General features: G+C 38.3%; 1 protein-coding gene and 1 long non-coding RNA gene across 5 annotated transcripts in view; both read left to right on the top strand.

Moving 5' to 3' along the window:
* Positions 1-14,185, top strand: part of LOC306984758 (uncharacterized protein) — a 63,274-nt gene extending 49,089 nt beyond the window's left edge. For all 4 annotated transcript variants that reach the window (XM_079586422.1, XM_079586420.1, XM_079586423.1 and 1 more), the window contains 4 exons: positions 5,602-5,679; positions 7,682-7,762; positions 11,545-11,625; positions 12,680-14,185. In XM_079586422.1, coding sequence (XP_079442548.1) covers positions 5,602-5,679; positions 7,682-7,762; positions 11,545-11,625; positions 12,680-13,503 — 1,064 coding nt within the window. In that variant the 3' untranslated portion in view covers positions 13,504-14,185. The remainder of the gene's footprint in view (positions 1-5,601; positions 5,680-7,681; positions 7,763-11,544; positions 11,626-12,679) is intronic.
* Positions 14,186-16,221: 2,036 nt separating this feature from the next.
* On the top strand, positions 16,222-18,876 carry LOC306984780. Its single transcript, XR_013794616.1, has 3 exons — positions 16,222-16,371; positions 16,826-16,945; positions 17,137-18,876. It is a non-coding gene; the product is annotated as an uncharacterized lncRNA (long non-coding RNA).
* Positions 18,877-18,887: the final 11 nt, after the last annotated feature.

Below are 18,887 nucleotides of genomic sequence, written 5' to 3'. Positions count from 1 at the left end.
ACTTTTATGATGGATAGATGCACTTTTATGGACTTCCAAACTTTACTCCGATTGTATTCGTCTGAAAGAAGATTGTCATATACACCTAGGATGACTTGAGGGTGAGTAAACGATGGGCTAATTTGCATATTTGGGTGAACTATCCCTTAAAGATGAAAACTGACATCTAAATGTGAATAACAATACATCTAAAACTAGATAGACTTGATTTTTGGCTTTCTGATTTTGTTTCTAATTTGTCCGTTTTCAATTGAACCATGTGAATTTAATGCTGATTTTAGACCTGATGGAAGTAAATGAAGACAAACAGCATTTCACAAATGAAGATGGAAACACAGACTTTACACAGACTGAAGAGAATTTCACACAGAAACAAGCTGGAAAAACTGGAGTCAAAGGATCTTTCACCTGCTCCGAGTGTGGAAAGAGTTTCATGCATGAAACAAAGCTTGAGACACACATGAGATCTCACACTGGAGAAAGGCCTTATACCTGCACTCAGTGTGGAAAGAGATACATTCAGAAAGGACACCTACATGTGCACATGAGAGTTCACACTGGAGAAAAACCGTTCGCATGCACTCAGTGTATAAAGAGTTTCGCTCAGAAAAGTAATCTCAAAGATCATCTGCGCTGTCACTCTGGAGTGAGATCATTCAGCTGTGATCAGTGTGAGAAAACATTTGTTTTTGAATCAAGCTTAAGAACACACATTCAAACTCATACTGCTGTGAAGCCTCACTTCTGTTCATTTTGTGGAAAGAGTTTTTTTACGATTGCAGACTTTAAAAGATCATGAGAGTAGTCATACTGGTGTGAGACCTCATATGTGCTTTGACTGTGGGAAGAGCTTCATTACATCGGGCAACTTAAAAAAAACACCAGAGAGTTCATACTGGAGAGAAACCGTTCAAGTGCTCTCACTGTGAAAAGAGTTTTGCTCAGTCAGAAACCCTAAAAGCTCATGAGAGAATTCACACTGGAGAGAAACCTTATGAGTGCTCTTTATGTGGAAAGAGTTTCACCCAATTATCTACTCTACAGAGACATAAGAAAAAGCATTAAGCTGAAGGTCTCTAAATTAACATTTTCAACAAGCACAAATAAAGGTGAATTATTGTATTGCTTTTATTCTCCCTCTTCTTTTGAAGCAGAATTTGTGTCTCATCATCAGGATAAATCAGTGTTTCTATATAAAGTGAACATTCACAATTGACTCTAGATGGCAGCATTTGTTGTCATTCCCAGTCAGTTAAAGAACATGGACAAAGAATCGGTTTGCCAACTCAACCTGACTCTCAAAATATTTTTACTGTACCACAGCATATGTAATTTCAGTGTCTACAGTTAAGTATGTGTATAATAGAGCTAAAGTTTCTCAGACATAAACACATTTGTGTCATTCGTGTCAAAATTGCCTGTAACTCATTAAAAACATTTCAATATAGAAATAGTTGCTGCTCAACTCCATACTCATCTTTCCTACAATAATCTATATGAACAATTCTAGTCCGGTTTCCGTCCTCTTCATAGTACAGAAACAGCACTCCTTAAAATCACTAATAACCTTCTCCTAGCTGCTGACTCTGGTTCTGCTTGATTTGAGTGCGGTACTTCGATACAATTTCACACACCATCCTTTTAGACAGACTCTCCTCTATTGGTATTACTAACACACCTCTTAACTGGTTTTATTCCTATCTCTCAGGCCGCACTCAGTTCATTCAGTTAAAATCATTAACCTCTCATTCAGTCCTTGTCATCACAGGAGTGCCTCAGGGCTCTGTCCTGGGGCCCCTGCTATTCATTATGTATCTTCTCCCCCTTGGTTACGTCTTCCTTAAATATCAGATTAATTTTCATTGCTACTCAGATGACACCCAGCTCTATCTTTCAACCAAACCAAGTTCAAAATTTCCACCATCTTCCCTTACTAACTGTCTTCTTGACATAAAATCCTGGTTCACTTCAAACTTCCTCAAATTAAATGGCAATAAAACAGAATTGCTTCTCATAGGTACAAAATCAACATTAAACAAATTCCATATTCTTACTACCATCTTCGAAACATCAACCGTCTACGTTCTTTCCTCACGCCTAACTCCACTGCCATTCTTGTTCGTAGTTTAGTCACTTCTCGTTTAGATTATTGTAATTCCCTTTTGTTTGGCCTTCCACAAAAAAAACCCTCCATAAACTTCAACTGGTCCAAAACTCAGCTGCTCGTATTATCACTCGTACAACCTCTATTCATCACATCACTCGTATCTTTCAACAGCTCCATTGGCTCCCCATCATTTACCATATCACTTATAAAATACTTCTCCTCACTTTTAAAGTCATTCATAATCTCTGCTCTCAGGCACCAAGAAATTGTTGGGCGCGTGCAGTTGGGGAGACAAGGTCTAGGAGTTGGGGAAAATGTACCATTCTGGCACAAAGCAACTCCTTTACGACGGCGAGGTTTAGTCGTGGAAGAAATACGCAAACAGGAGCAGGTGATGAGGCTTATAAAGGCAGTTTCACATGTGAAACAAGGCCAATGGACACATTGGAAGGACGTAGAAAAGAGGAAACTCTCCTGGAGGGAGCTGTGGGGGATGGAGGCATACCGAGTCATTCGAGTCATTCAGCTTCCTCATTCGAGCAGTTTATGAGGTCTTACCATCACCAACTAATCTTCAGCAGTGGTATGGGGAAGATGCCACCTGCTCCCTGTGTCCCTCTTCAGCAAACCTAAAGCACATCTTGGTTGGCTGTAAAACAAGCTTGGCACAAGGTCGTTATACATGGCGGCATAACCAGGTGCTAAGGTGCTTGGCGGCCAGCCTTGAGGCCAAGCGAACAGCCACAAATACCCTCCCTCCTCTGCCAGCCAAGCAGTATCCATCAATGGCCTTTGTTCGTGCAGGTACAACACTAAGTAGATCGCAGGGATCCAGCTCATATCCGGGCCTGCTGCACAAAGCACGAGACTGGAAGTTATTAGCGGATCTAAACCAGCGGTTGAACTTCCCCATTGAGATTGCAGTAACAAACCTTAGACCTGACATCGTCTTTTGGTCCTCCACCCTTCGCACGGCCTTCCTAGTGGAACTGACAGTGCCATGGGAGGACTAAGAGACTAAAATACTCAGAGCTGGCAGCTGATGCTGAGCAGCGTGGGTGGAAAGTAAGGATCTACCCAGTGGAGGTCGGCTGTAGAGGGTTTGTCGGCCGCTCCTCAGTCCGGTTTTTGAAGGACCTAGGAATGCGAGGTCAGGCTCTGCAACAGATTGTGAAATCCCTTTCCAATGCAGCAGAGGAGGCCAGCCGATGGCTGTGGTTGAAGAGAAAGGATAGTATCTGGGCCTGTAGACAGTAACCGTAGTTGTGCAAGGGGGGATCACAAGCCGAGGGGGGCTCACCTGGGACGCTAGGTGTTGCCGATGAGCCCTCTGGAGGTGTTGTGGGTTAATCATCGAAACACTCGTGAAGTAGGGTGCCCACCTGATGACCTCAGTGAAGCCAGTGATCCATCCTCAGCACTTGTCTCAATATCTCTCCTATTTCCTGCTTATGGTATATCCATCTTGGGATACGTGGATTCCGGGATTGTAACATCTAGTCCTTTACCTGAGCCTACATATCTTTTTGACCTCCTTCATATACCCACACCTCCTCGCACTCTTAGATCCTCTTCTTCCATCCATTTCACTGTTCCCCGTGTCCACCTTGTTACTATGGGGAGCAGAGCTTTCAGTTTCTCTGCTCCTCAGCTCTGGAACTCGGTTCCACCACATCTTCGTAATATTGATTCCCTCACATTTTAAATCCAAACTCAAAACCCATCTGTTTAGAATAGCTTACTCCCTCTGATTTTAAATTAGTCGATTGTCGAGTTCACGCGCATAGGTTTAGTTACCTATGATCACGCGCGTGAACTCGACAATCGACTACTTTGGACTTCAACCGAAAACAGGAACTAAATACAGGTATGTGCGCTGGCTGATATAACATCATTTTTATTCATATCTTTCACATCTACTGCAGTCAGATTCACTCGTGTTCACTCTGAAGGAATCACTCAACATGGCTGGGCACTTGTATGACACATCAAGGATGATAAGAGAAATAAAAGCAGGTTTAAAATTAGACCCCATTCAAGTCAATAGGGTGCAAATTTTAAAAAGAGGATAACACAGTGTAGGCAACACCGATTTTTGTCGTTGTTCTCTGTATTGACAGCACTCCAAATTTACTAAAAATTGAGCTCAATGTTAAAATTGAACGGAGTTCTCCTTTAAAGTTTAAATATAGTCCTATCCAAAAATTATATTAACTATCCTCAATAAATGTTATTTCTAAAATAATATTTGAATGTGTTGTTATTATATATACTATCCCAAATCAAACACATTTCGACCGATGAATAGTGTTTGTATAATATCAGCCAAGATAGTTTAATATGGGTTCCGCCAGTAGAGGCGCTCGAGCAACCGAAGCAATGACACACATCCGAGACTAGGAGAAGAAGAGAAGTGAGCGAGGGAAGGGAACATAAACAACATCATTGACTGCTGTTTTTCAGACTGTGTGAGTACATTCATTTTATCATTTATTAGGAGAAATCTAAATACAAAGGACTAAACGAGTCAGTTCATATAGCGAATCACATCGAAATGAACCGACTGATGTTCATGAAACGTGACCTCACTGACTGGTTTTTCACATTACAATTTGTGAATATAATGATTTGTGTTTTCATTTTATTTGATGAGCAAATTAAACATGTTAAACATATTTTTAATGCATGCAAATAATATCTAATGTAAGCAGGGTTAATGACAAAAAAAACTGTTAAACCACAACCCACCAGCGTCCCCCATTAGATTAACCAGCTATGTAAAACTAATCATGCAAATACTGTGTGTGTGTGAGAGAGAGAGAGAGAATCTGGTGCTCAGTCATACATTTATTGAATCATGCTTTTATCCAAACAAACCAACATTAGGGTAACAACAACAATATTTAAGTGCTGTATAAATATATATATTAGGGCTGTCAAAAGATTAATCGTGATTAATCACATCCAAAATAAAAGTTTGTGTTTACATAATATATGTGTGTATACTGTGTAGAATTATTATGTATAAATACACACACATTCATGTATATATTTTAAGGAATAATTGCATTTATATACTGTATGTACATTTATATAATTTATATTATATATAAATATTTTATATATAAATATAACCAATTTTACTTAAATATATACATGATTGTGTGTGTTTTTATATATATAAATAATTATACACAGTACACACACATATATTATGTAAACACAAACTTTTATTTTGGATGTGATTCATCACGATTAATCTTTTGACAGCCCTAATATATATATATATATATATATATATAGTGAGTGTTAGTATTAATGGGTCATATGTTGATGAAAAAGACTCAATCTACCAGCAGGGAACAGTCCAGGTAAATGTCCGTGAAAGTGATTTTGTGCTGGTTGGAGCTAAACTGTGCAGAGCTGTGGCCCTGCAGAAATTGAATTTGAGACAACAGGTTTAAAAGCTGGGGAATATTCCCATCTTCCCACAGGAGAAGAAGAAGCAAAGATGGAGATTAAGGAAGAACCCTGCATAACAAAAGATGAAGATACAGAGGAACTAATAATAGGTTGGTGTTTTCCTTCATTCTCTGTAAAGACTACTGATTATACATCTAAAACTAGATACTAGACTCGGTAGTAAACTAGATTTGTGCTACATTAACACCTCCTGCACACCAGGACATTTATCGCGCGCTTATCGGCAGCGTTTTTCAAGACATTTTTCGCCGCGTCTGTGTTCATAACCAAGCAATTTTCACTGGCGTTGCGCCGAGTGAACGCCCAGAATTCACTCCCAGAATCCTTAGTGATCTGTAACTCCATAACTCTTTGATTTTTGATTAACTTTTAGATTTTTGTAGTCGCTGTGGCGTTTGTCATAAAGTTCTTTGTTTTCAGACACCAGAGACCAGCAGCTCTACATTCATCTTGCCTCGTTGCATCTTATTTTTCGTCTACTTTCTTCCTCTTCGTCGTCGTCTTTTATCAATGTGTGCTCGGCAAGACCACTTTTTGATTGAGCTAGTACCATAAACACAATATTTATTATGTCTATGCTAGGGATGTAAATTTTCACAAATTCCCATGATCTATCGTAGTTTAAAATAACGATCAACTAATCGATTAATCGTTAGCCTTAAAGCCTGGAACACAACAAGCCGACGCCGACGAACTAGCGCTGATGAAAGCCGGCTGTGTTGTCGTCTCGCGTCGGGGTAAAAGCTGCTCTTGAACACACAGAGAACTACAGCCGACTGTCTCTCGCTAGAATGCGCGTTCTGCACCTGCGTGTAAATGAGACAACGGTCTATTTTAGCATATTCGTCTAAATTCATCATGCAAAAAGGGAAACCGACGCTGCAGATACACAAACCGTAACCAAAGCAATGAGTACATACCGTTTTGAATATCAATCCTGCTAAACACTTTCTTTATTCCACTCTGTTCATGTCGATATTTAAATATTCTCCAAGGAACACTATAGATGACGTAACATTAGAACAGCTTCTATCTGTACCGGTTTGACTTCTTTGCTCACTGTTCTGCTATTATTCTCGTGCACTGACTCATTCAGTAAACTGCACTAAAGCACTTCAAAGCCAATCAGAGTTCCCTCTTTCACCGACGGCCCGACGCCGATTCAACATGTCGAATCAGCCGAAACAAAGCTGACGAGGACCAATTTCAGCCGACGGTGCGGAACACACTGAGAAAACTTAGTCGGCCGTCGCACAAAAACTGCTCGAAGGCCGATCATCGGCTTGGTGTGTTCCAGCACGGCCAACAGCATGACGGTAACGCAATGTTCCTCACCAAATGAATAAGAATGTATTTTAATATAAATAAAGGGCTAGTAGGATTGTAAAATGTTTCGATGTGATTGATCATTTAATTAAATTAATTATTTAATAATCAAATATAATGACTACTACTAATACGACGTGTCACCAGCGCCGCCTCAGACGCGTGCAGAACGTGTGACTGTGGACGTGCTCTCCCTGAACAACACACTGAACACGGCAACTAAACCCAATGCATTCACAACCATTTAATACAATAGTGTTCTCATGTTATGTCATATGTCAGTCATTATTATTAGTCGTGCATTTCTGTTTGAGCTGCGCGCGCTGAATGAATAGGCTACCGTTAAATTGGAGCACTTAGTTTGCTAGCGTGTTATTTAACTCAAAGAAACGCATCCTATATGAGATTAATCAGATATATTCAAAATAAACATAATATTACACATTATTTCTGCACAAAAATGACGCACAAAATGATCATGTTGTGGACGCGTTCTTCCTGGAGCAACTAAACTCAAATAATGCACAATGTTTTATTACAGTATTGTTCTCTTTATAATGTTATGTAATATGACAGTCCTCCCAATAGTCATTAGTCGTGCAGTGCCGTTTGAGCCGCGCTCGCTTTGTTTCGCGGTTGAGCAGCGCACGTGCATGAACCTGCTTAATCCATGATCAATAAGTTGTATCGATTAAATGTATTATCGACAATTAATCGTTGACAGCCCTAGTTTAAATGCTGGGGAACATTCCCATCTTCCCACAGGAGGAGAAGAAGAAGCAAAGATGGAGATTAAGGAAGAACCCTGCAGAACTAAAGATGAAGATACAGAGGAACTAATAATAGGTTGGTGTTTTCCTTCATTCTCTGTAAAGACTACTGATTAAACATCTAAAAATAGATACTAGACTCAGTAGTAAACTAGATTTGTGCTACATTAACACCTCATGCACACCGGGACATTTATCGCGCGCGCTTATCGCCAGTGTTTTTTCGAGACATTTTTTGGCGCGTCTGTGTTCATACCCAAGCAATTTTCACTGGCGTTGCGCCGAGTGAACGTGCAAATTCACTCCCAGAATCCTTTGTGATCTGTAATTCCTCTCCATAACTACCTCTTATCGAGATTTTTGTAGTCGCTGTGGCGTTTGTAAAAGCCGGCTATTCGGCCCAACTTCCGGTTTCCGATCAGCCGGTGTAGGACACGCGTGTTCAAGTCTTTCCAGCGTCTCAAAGTAATTTGGTTAAATAAGACACGTTCATATGCAATTATCTCGTTTTAATCTCACTCCATGAATTAAAAAGGTTTAATGTGAAAAAAGGTGATGTTTACACTTAAAATAGTTACAACATGGATCTAGTGAAATGATCATTTAAACCATTAATTGTGCCCAGCATAAATGTAAAATATTACCTGAGAGAGAGACAAAGGCAGAGCGCCCTTGACCCAGGAGCAATCCAGCATCCCAAGGAAAGAGACAGAACCGTTACAATCTCCTTTGTCATTTCCCCTGACCATGTGACTAACACCCAGGTGTGAGATATTCAAAACTGACCAATCAGATGATCACAACTTCCCCATTATCCAACACCTCTGGCCTACAGGCCTAAATCACTCTCAGCACTGCTGTGCTGAAAATGTCTGAGTGAAAAGCAAATGTCTTTGTTCTTTTGAAATAATCTTGGATTATTTCCAACCTTACACGTTTGTCATAAACGTGTAAATTCTTGTAAATTCAGTTGAAATTAAAAACAAAATTGATATAATTGGACATTTTAATAATCACTTTGTATCAGTTGGCTGTACTTTGAATGAGTCCAAATCAAATGATCATTGCTCTGACTCCAGCACTGAAGCACTACCGGAAACTTTTGTATTTAGACCCATTTTAAAAAAGGATGTCTGTACTGCTCTTAAAGCTATTGACCCCAAAAAATCAATAGGACCAGACAATCTAGAACCTTTCTTATTGAAGGTTGCAGCTGAAATGATAGCCAATCCTATAGCATATATTTTTAATTGTAGTCTGCAGACAAATTTAATTCCCAAATTATGGAAAGCAGCCTATGTGCTTCCTTTGGGGTGGCGACCCTTCAGATCTTCATAATTATAGGCCAATTTCCAAACTTTCTATTCTTGCAAAAATTTTGGAAGCTCAAGTAAACTGTCAATTAAAAGAATATTTGGCAGAGCATAATATTTTAACTGATGTACAGTCAGGTTTTAGAGCTGGACACAGCACTGTTACAGCAACTTTGTTGCTATTAAATGACATTATAAATGCCTTGGACAAAAAGCAAAATTGCGCTGCCTTATTTGTGGATTTGTCCAAGGCATTTGACTCTGTTGATCATAAACTATTGCTAAATAGATTAATTAACATTGGAATAGGAAACACAGCTATCAATTGGTTCAAGAATTATCTTACAGAACGAACGCAATGTGTTTCTGTAGATGGTCTTGAATCAGACTTTTTAGAGATTTCCAAGGGTGTTCCACAAGGCTCGATCTTAGCCCCTATTTTATTTTCTATATTTATAAATAATATTGGAAAGGATGTGCAAACTGCTAAACTGCATCTTTATGCAGATGATACTGTGATATACTCAGTTGCCCCTTCATTGAACCAAGCCATAAATTACCTTCAATTAGCCTTTCAACACCTTCAAGTCTCACTACATGGCCTTAAGTTAGTGCTAAATACTAAGAAAACCAAATTTATGACGTTTTCAAGGGCTCGTTCCCAATCCCCAGATAATATAATTATTAATACACTAAATGGGGACTTAATTGAAAATGTTTCATCATACAAGTATTTAGGTTTTTGGCTGGACAACAAACTTTCTTTTTGTGGAAAAGCTTGTAAAAAAACTGAAACTAAGACTGGGTTTTTTTTTTAGGAATAAGGCTTGTTTCAATTTGTTAAATAGAAAAAAACTTGTGCAGACTACTTTTTTAAGTGTTTTGGACTATGGTGATATTGTTTACATGCATGCTGCCTCTAGTACTCTTCACTTTTTAGATTCTGTGTATCACAGTGCTCTGCGCTTTCTTACTAACTCTGGTTCCCGTACTCATCATTGTACGTTGTATGAACTGATTGGTTGGACGTCACTAAGTCTATGTAGACAATTTCATTTGTATATTTTTCTATACAAGGCCATGTTGGGTAAACTGCCGGCATATTTATGTGATCTTCTTAAGAAGAATTCCAGCAGTTTTCATCTCCGTTCCACCAGGTGGCTCTCTTACCAGGTTCCAAGGGTTTTTACTGAGCTGGGGAAGAAAGCCTTCTTTTACTTTGCGCCATGGTCTTGGAATAATTTGCAAAACTTGCTACATCTAAATTATTTAGTCCCATTAAGAGAATTTAAGACCATGTTAAAATGCCATATAACTCAAAAATGTAACTGTCATATGTGACCTGTTCCTTTTTATGTGATGCTTGTTTGGATGTTTTGATTATGTTGTATTTGTATTTAAATTGTAACTGGTGTGCCGTCTTGGCCAGGTCTCCCCTGGAAAAGAGATTCTGTCTCAAGGGACTTCCTGGTTAAATAAAGGTTAAATAAAAGAAATAAAAATAAAATAAAGTTCTTTGTTTTCAGACACCAGAGACCAGCAGCTCTACATTCATCTTGCCTCGTTCAACATGTCATCATGACTTTGCGTAAACATTATCGTGTTATCTTTATGCATTTTGAGCTATCCGCGTGTATGTCTACGCCCTAGTATGGGTTTAGGATTAGTTGTGGGTGAGGGGTTAGGATTGGAAGTGCGGTTAGGATTAGGGAATCAGGTACTGACTTCAACGAGGGCGGTAATAATTTGTCAGGGAGTCAAAATTCGGCACAACATCTGTCAAATGTTCTGAGCGAAACGAACCATCATCCCCGGATGTGATTGAAAAACACGTCAAAAAGCGATTATGCGTCTTGATAGCACGCCGAATGGAATACGAATTGACGTGTCATACATACGCCATTTCATGAGATCAGTCTGCCTCGTTGCATCTTATTCTTCGTCTACTTCCTCTTCCTCTTCGTCATCGTCTTCTATCAATGTGTGCTCGGCAAGACCATTTTTTTGATTGAGCAAGTACCATAAACATAATATTTATTATGTCTATGCTAGGGATGTCCATTTTCACAAATTCCCATGATCTATCGTCATTTAAATTAACGATCAATTAATCGATTAATCGTTAGCCTTAAAACTGCAATATGCGTCTGCTGCAGCGGCACGGCCAACAGAATGGTTTTTAATCTAAATAAAGGGCTAGTAGGATTGCAAAATGTTTCGATGTGATTGATCATTTAATTAAATTAATTATTTAATAATCAAATATAATGACTACTACTAATACGACGTGTCACCAGCGCCGCCTCAGACGCGTGCAGAACGTGTGACTGTGGACGTGCTCTCCCTGAACAACACACTGAACACGGCAACTAAACCCAATGCATTCACAACCATTTAATACAATAGTGTTCTCATGTTATGTCATATGTCAGTCATTATTATTAGTCGTGCATTTCTGTTTGTTGTATCGATTAAATGTATTATCGACAATTAATCATTGACAGCCCTAGTTTAAATGCTGGGGAATATTCCCATCTTCCCACAGGAGGAGAAGAAGAAGCAAAGATGGAGATTAAGGAAGAACCCTGCAGAATAAAAGATGAAGATACAGAGGAACTAATAATAGGTTGGTGTTTTCCTTCATTATCTGTAAAGACTACTGGTTATACATCTAAAACTAGATACTAGACTCAGTAGTAAACTAGATTTGTGCTACATTAACGCCTCCTGCACACCGGGACATTTATCGCGCGCGCTTATCGCTAGCGTTTTTCGTGACATTTTTCGCCGCGTCTGTGTTCATACCCAAGCAATTTTCACTGGCGTTGCGCCGAGTGAACGTGCAAATTCACTCCCAGAATCCTTTGTGATCTGTAATTCCTCTCCATAACTCCCTCTTATCGAGATTTTTGTAGTCGCTGTGGCGTTTGTCAAAGTTCTTTGTTTTCAGACACCAGAGACCAGCAGCTCTACATTCATCTTGCCTCGTTGCATCTTATTCTTCGTCTACTTACTTCCTCTTCGTCGTCGTCTTCTATCAATGTGTGCTCGGCAAGACCAGTTTTTGATTGAGCAAGTGCCATAAACATAATATTTATTATGTCTATGCTAGGGATGTCAATTTTCACACATTCCCATGATCTATCGTCGTTTAAATTAACGATCAATTAATCGATTAATCGTTAGCCTTAAAACTGCAATATGCGTCTGCTGCAGCGGCACGGCCAACAGAATGGTTTTTAATCTATATAAAGGGCTAGTAGGATTGTAAAATGTTTCGATATGATTGATCATTTAATTAAATTAATTATTTAATAATCAAATATAATGACTACTACTAATACGACGTGTCACCAGGGCCGCCTCAGACGCGTGCAGAACGTGTGACTGTGGACGTGCTCTCCCTGAACAACACACTGAACACGGCAACTAAACCCAATGCATTCACAACCATTTAATACAATAGTGTTCTCATGTTATGTCATATGTCAGTCCCAAATTATTCATTGTTATTATTAGTCGTGCATTTCTGTTTGAGCTGCGCGCGCTGGAATTAGGAAAACGTCAGCGAAAAGTGCGCACGATAATCGTCCCGGTGTGCACGGGCCTTAAGAATGAACTTTTATTTCTTTGTTTCTCGTTTTTCCTTTTTAAAATTTTATTTAATATGTTAATTTTAGACAAGATGGAAGAGAATGAAGTCAAACACCATAATGTCACAACTGAAGATGGAGATCTAACAGATCAAAAGGAAGACAAACCTCTGTTTGAAACACCTGAACACACAGATGCAGTCGTTACAAAGACTGAAGAGAATATCACAGAAAAACAAGCTGAAAAATCTGGAGTCGAAGGATCTTTGGCCTGCTCTTATTGTGGAAAGACTTTCGCATATAAATCGCAACTTGCCTGCCACGTGGCATCTCACACTAGAGAAAAAGCGTTCTCCTGCATTCAGTGTGGAAAGAGTTACATTCAGAAAGGACATCTAAAGGTGCACTTGAGAACTCACACTGGAGAAAAACCGTTCGCATGCACTCAGTGTGGAAAGAGTTTCATTCGCAGCGAGGATTTAAATCAGCACAAAAGAGTTCACACTGGAGAAAAACCGTTCTCATGCTCTCATTGTGGAAAGCGTTACGGGCACAAAACACACTTAATGCAACACATGCTATCTCACACTGGAGAGAAGCCTTTTGCATGCACTGAGTGTGGAAAGAGTTTCGTTCGGAAGTGCCGCTTTAATGAGCACATGAGAACTCACGCTGAAGAAAACCTGTTCACATGCACTCAGTGTGGAAAGAGTTTCGTTCGGAAGTGCCGCTTTAATGCGCACTTGAGAGTTCACGCTGAAGAAAAACTGTTCACATGCACTCAGTGTGGAAAAAGTGCTCTCAAAGATCTCATGCACTTTCACTCTGGAGTGAAATCATTCAGCTGTGATCTGTGCGATAAAGCATTCGTTTTGGCATCAAGCTTAAAAGCACACCTTAAAACTCATTAAAACTCAGTTTTTCACAACTAGAACATTTAAAAGTGCATGAGAGTATTCACACTGGTGTGAACCTTATGTGTGCTTTGACTGTGGGAAGACCTTTATTACATCCAGTGTCTTAAAACAACACCAGAGAGTTCACACTGGAGAGAAACCGTGCTCATAAGAAAAAACATTGCCTGAAGTTGTCTAATGAGCAAAGGTCATGTTTAGATCCATCACTTACAAGTAAATAATTTGACATTCAGATTAATCAAAACTAATTTTCTTATGAGTCTGTAGATGAGATAACTTGGTGAAACTCTTTCCACAGTGTGAATACTTACTCTCTTTTCTCTTCTATATCCAAATATTGTTTTTATTTGTATTTTTTTTTTACACTGGATTAGACTAAACTGGGAAGGGTCTCATAGCATTTACATATTGTTGTCCTATTGTTAGTTTAACTGCTTCTATTGTTCTCCTCATTTGTAAGTTGCTTTGAATAAAAGTGTCTGCTAAATAATTAAATGTAAATATCAAAAGCTGGATGATTTGCTAAAGTTAGTTGGGAATTTTGATTTGTGAAAGTGGATTTGCAGTTGTCATTATGTTGAATGTTTGAATAAAATCATACACTATATTGTATTAAACTTGTCAATTAAATATTTACCCTCTTATATTCTGCATAATTGTATGTTTTTAAATAAACACGGCCAAAAACTATAGAAGTGGACGACATATTTAACATTGATATAAGTAAGTGATTACCCGGATTTAGACCTACCTTTATTGTATTTATATAAAGCATTCACAAGCAAATTATGTAAATGTATTTATGTACATAAATGTTAGGAAACACGATTCCTGGCTGCATGTCAATATCCATGGATCACTGGATCTTTGGTAAGTTGTAAAGAACACTATCGAGTCCAACTTTTAGTTTAAACTGATAATCGCTCATGTTTTCGCAGTTTCCCCTATTAAATCCAGTCATGTAGCAGCTCAGTCCGGCTGAGGGGACGTGTTACACATGCAACTTCATTCACTGTTTATGTTGACTTAAAGGATAATTCCGGTATTTAACACCTTGAGTCTATATTGTAGTTTGTTTTGGATGAACAAGAGTGGTGGACAACATTTTTTTGACAATGGTTCCTCTCTCGAGTTTTTTTATATAAAAGAATTGGCCATGGACCCATTTAACATTGGAGTCAATGGTCATGTCCGAAAATGTCATTAAAACAGCCAATAATGTTCGTTTACAAAACTGTGCAACTCACCGAGTGGTTAGTGGTGTTCGTTGATGTTCCAGAAACAAAAAGTGTTGCGAAATACAGTTTCTGTCGTGTTTTATTCGTCATTTTGTAAAATCCCATTGAATTCTGTTGAAGGACTGAGTGCTCGTTAATATAAATGCGCTACCAGAAACGGAAAGGGGGCTGTTTACATTTGGTCGATGTAGTCTTTTTGCTCGCTTCCGTTTCTCATAAGGCTAGCGAGCAGAGCAACTGTGCTCCGGGAGAGTAAGCCAAATAAACAAACAAAACCTTCATTAATTGTTACTTGTAATATGACTTTGAACTCGACTGTGACCGTGAGTGTCCCGCGAGACATAAACATTGGTTATCGCCATCAAGTGGTCGGGAGTGTGCTAACGCTTCAGATTCAAATATTGAGCGGAAGTTACACGGTTGTGAAGTGTCTGAAAAAATAGTTCCACTATAGCAATTAATAAACGGATTGGAATCATATATTGCGACGATATATTGTTTATAATCATCAACGAACACCACTAACCACTCGGTGAGTTTAACAGTTTTGTAAACAAACATTATTGGCTGTTTTAATGACATTTTCGGACATGACCATTGACTCCAATGTTAAATGGGTCCATGGCCAATTCTATTATAGTCAAAAACTCGAGAGAGGAACCATTGTCAAAAAAATGTTGTCCACCACTCTTGTTCACCCAAAACAAACTACAATATAGACTCAAGGTGTTAAATACCGGAATTATCCTTTAAGACATGAGTGTTTGAGAGATTACTCACCAAGCCGGCATTTTGAGACTTTTCTGTTTTTAAGTGCGAACCCAAAGCTACCAAAAGCCATTTGAGGAACAGTATCACTTTCGCGGCTTAAAGGACAATTCCGGTGAAAAATTAACAGGATCAGATCTTTTGGGAACTGAAATCCAACCACATAACAAACTACAACTATGCACAACAATCTGCATAAAACGACATTTACACATGCTGAAAATAACTCTGCAGCATTAGTGAGGTCAAAATGTATTTATAATTTGTATATGCAATCCAATATGCAAACCAACTGAATACCATTCATTAATAGTAATTGAAGTAGTGTTAGATCAAGTTTGTTTGATCAAATAGATCAAGTGAACAATTTCTTCTCGTATTCCTTAACTCCAGGCATATCAATAATAAACTTCAGGCTCAGGTTTGGTTCTGGTTCTCAACAGCCCATAAGCTTGTTTTAAAATCATCAGCATCAGAAACATTTCCTTACTCCTTGACGGTTATTTTAAGTTTAAATAGGCCTATATACCTATCCAAAAATGCTCTTATCTGTCACCAATAAATGTTATTTCTAAAATAATATTCAAATGTTTTATTGTTACATATTATCCCAAATCGAACACATGTGGCGAGATAAACAGTGTTTGTTTAATATCAGCCAAGATAAACGATAAAAATATTAATTTATGGTTAGATAGTTTAATATGGTTTCCGCCAGTAGAGACGCTCGAGCAACCGAAGCAATGACACACACCCGAGTCTAGGAGAAGAAGAGAAGTGAGCGAGGGAAGGGAACATAAACATGAGAAGTGGAACACAGCCGTTCATTCTGCTCTAAATCTGCTGTTTTCACACTGTGAGTAACGTCACATTCATTTTATCATTTAATAGGAGAAATCTAAATCCAAACGACTAAACGATTCTGTTCATTTAGTGAATCACTCGGAAATGAATCGAAATGAACGACTGATGTTGTTCATACGCTCGTGAAACGTAAAGTCGTTATTGACTGTTTTTTCACATTACAATTAGTGAAAATTATGAGTTTGCATTTTATGTAATAAAACCTGGTAAACCGTTTTAATGCATGTAATTCATATCTAATGCAAGAACAAAATAAACATCAGCTAGAAGAGTTGAATTCAGTTGTTTGATCAAAACATTTACACTGGATAATCTAGAGTGATTGTAAGTGTGATGATCATCTGCTAAATGAACAACAACGACCACAATTCACTCCTTCAGTCAGTGAAGCTCCCACAGCCGTTCATGAGAGTTTAAATGCTGGGAATATTCCCATCTTCCCACAGGAGAAGAAGAAGCAAGCAGGAGGAATTACTCCAGGAGAAACTACGGACATACTATTGTAAAGATGGAGATTAAGGAAGAACCCTGCAGAATAAAAGATGAAGATACAGAGGAACAAATAGGTTGGTGTTTTCCTTCATTCTCTTTAATGACTGATGAGGAACATTAAGATGAAAACTGACATATAACTATACATCTAAAACTAGATACTAGACTCAGTAGTAAACTAGATTTTGCTGATGTGGTCCTTCCTGATTTTGTTTTTAATTTGTCCATCTTCAATTGAGCAATTCAAATTTAATGTTGATTTTAGACCCGATGGAAGTGAATGAAGACAAACAGCATTTCACAAATAAAGATGGAAACATAATTTCACAGACTGAAAATAATTTCACACAGAAACCAGCTGGAAAAACTGGAGTCGAAGGATCTTTCATCTGCTCTGAGTGTGGAAAGAGTTTCATACGCAAAGGAAACCTAAATCAGCACATGAGAGTTCACACTGGAGAAAAACCGTTCACTTGCTCTCAGTGTGGAAAGAGTTTTACAACAAAACGAGTTCTCAAAGATCATCTGCTCTCTCACTCTGGAGAGAGATCATTCAGCTGTGATCAGTGTGAGAAAACATTTGTTTTTGGATCAGGCTTAAGGACACACATTAAAACTCACGCTGATGTGAAGCCTCACTTTTGTTCTTTTTGTGGAAAGTGTTTTTCACTACTGCAAAGTTTAAAACAGCATGAGCGTAGTCATACTGGTGTGAGACCTTATGTGTGCTCTGACTGTGGGCAGACCTGCACTACATCCAGTGACTTAAAAAAACACCAGAGAATTCACACTGGAGAGAAACCGTACAAGTGCTCTTTATGTGGAAAGGGTTTTGCTCTGTCGGGAAACCTGAAAACACACGAGAGAGTTCACACTGGAGAGAAACCTTATGAGTGTTCACACTGTGGAAAGAGTTTCGCTCTGTCAGAAACCCTAAAAGCTCATGAGAGAATTCACACTGGAGAGAAACCGTACAAGTGCTCTTCATGTGGAAAGAGTTTCACCCAATTATCTAATCTAAAGACTCATGAGAAAAAGCATTAAGATCAAGATCTCTAAATGAGCATTTTTAACAAGCACACATAAAGGTGAACTATTGTATTGCTTTTATTCTCCCTCTTCTCTTTGAAGCAGATTCTGTGTCTCATCCTCAGGATAAATCAGTTTCTATATAAAGTGAACATTCACAATTCCACAGATTTGACTCTTGATGGCGGCATTTGTTGTCGTTTCATGGATGAAGAATCGGCTCTAAATCTACGTTTGCCAACTTCTGGAAAGGAAAATAAGTGACACTCAAAATATTTGTACTTTACCACAACATATATCATTTCAAAGTCTACAGTTAAGTATGTGTAAAGGTTCTCAAACATAAATACATTTGGGTCATTCGTGTCAAAATGGCATGTAACTCATATTAAAAACATCTTAATATCATTATTGATTAACTTTCCTTTCGGTTTCTTAATTTTTAAGGCCCAATATGATTCATTTCGAGAGATACTCAATGTGAGTAAACTGGTACACATTTTCAATGGCCGCACATTTTCTGAAGAACAAATAATGTTGAAACTAAAAATATATCTCTTTTTTCTATCAACACAATTGAACATTCATGTCTGAGTGCCATAAATAATATTTTTCTAAAGTGTGTGTGCCTGTAACTCCAAAAGTATATATATATACTCATAATAAACTTCTCTTTTCTTAATTTTAAAGGCCCTATATGGTTCAGTCCCATAGTGTTGGCGCAGCCATTTTCTTGAAGGATAACCGGTAAATTTAAATAAACTATACGAAGGGAAAAACACACACATCACTCTGTATTCTGATGGACTGGATCAGGAACATTTTTATTTGGCATATTTCTATTTTTATATATGGAAAGCGGGTCACACACACGTGAGCAGTTTGAGCGCACGCCTATTACATTAACAGATCACTTGCTCTCATACTGTACAGTATATCATTATATTAACAGAACACATGAACACAGACTTATTTTTGAAATAATAA

This window comes from Phoxinus phoxinus (assembly GCF_949152265.1).
Source record: "Phoxinus phoxinus genome assembly, chromosome: 17".
In the NCBI taxonomy this organism is placed as follows: Eukaryota; Metazoa; Chordata; class Actinopteri; order Cypriniformes; family Leuciscidae; genus Phoxinus; species Phoxinus phoxinus.
This window is presented reverse-complemented; position numbering and strand designations above follow the sequence as displayed.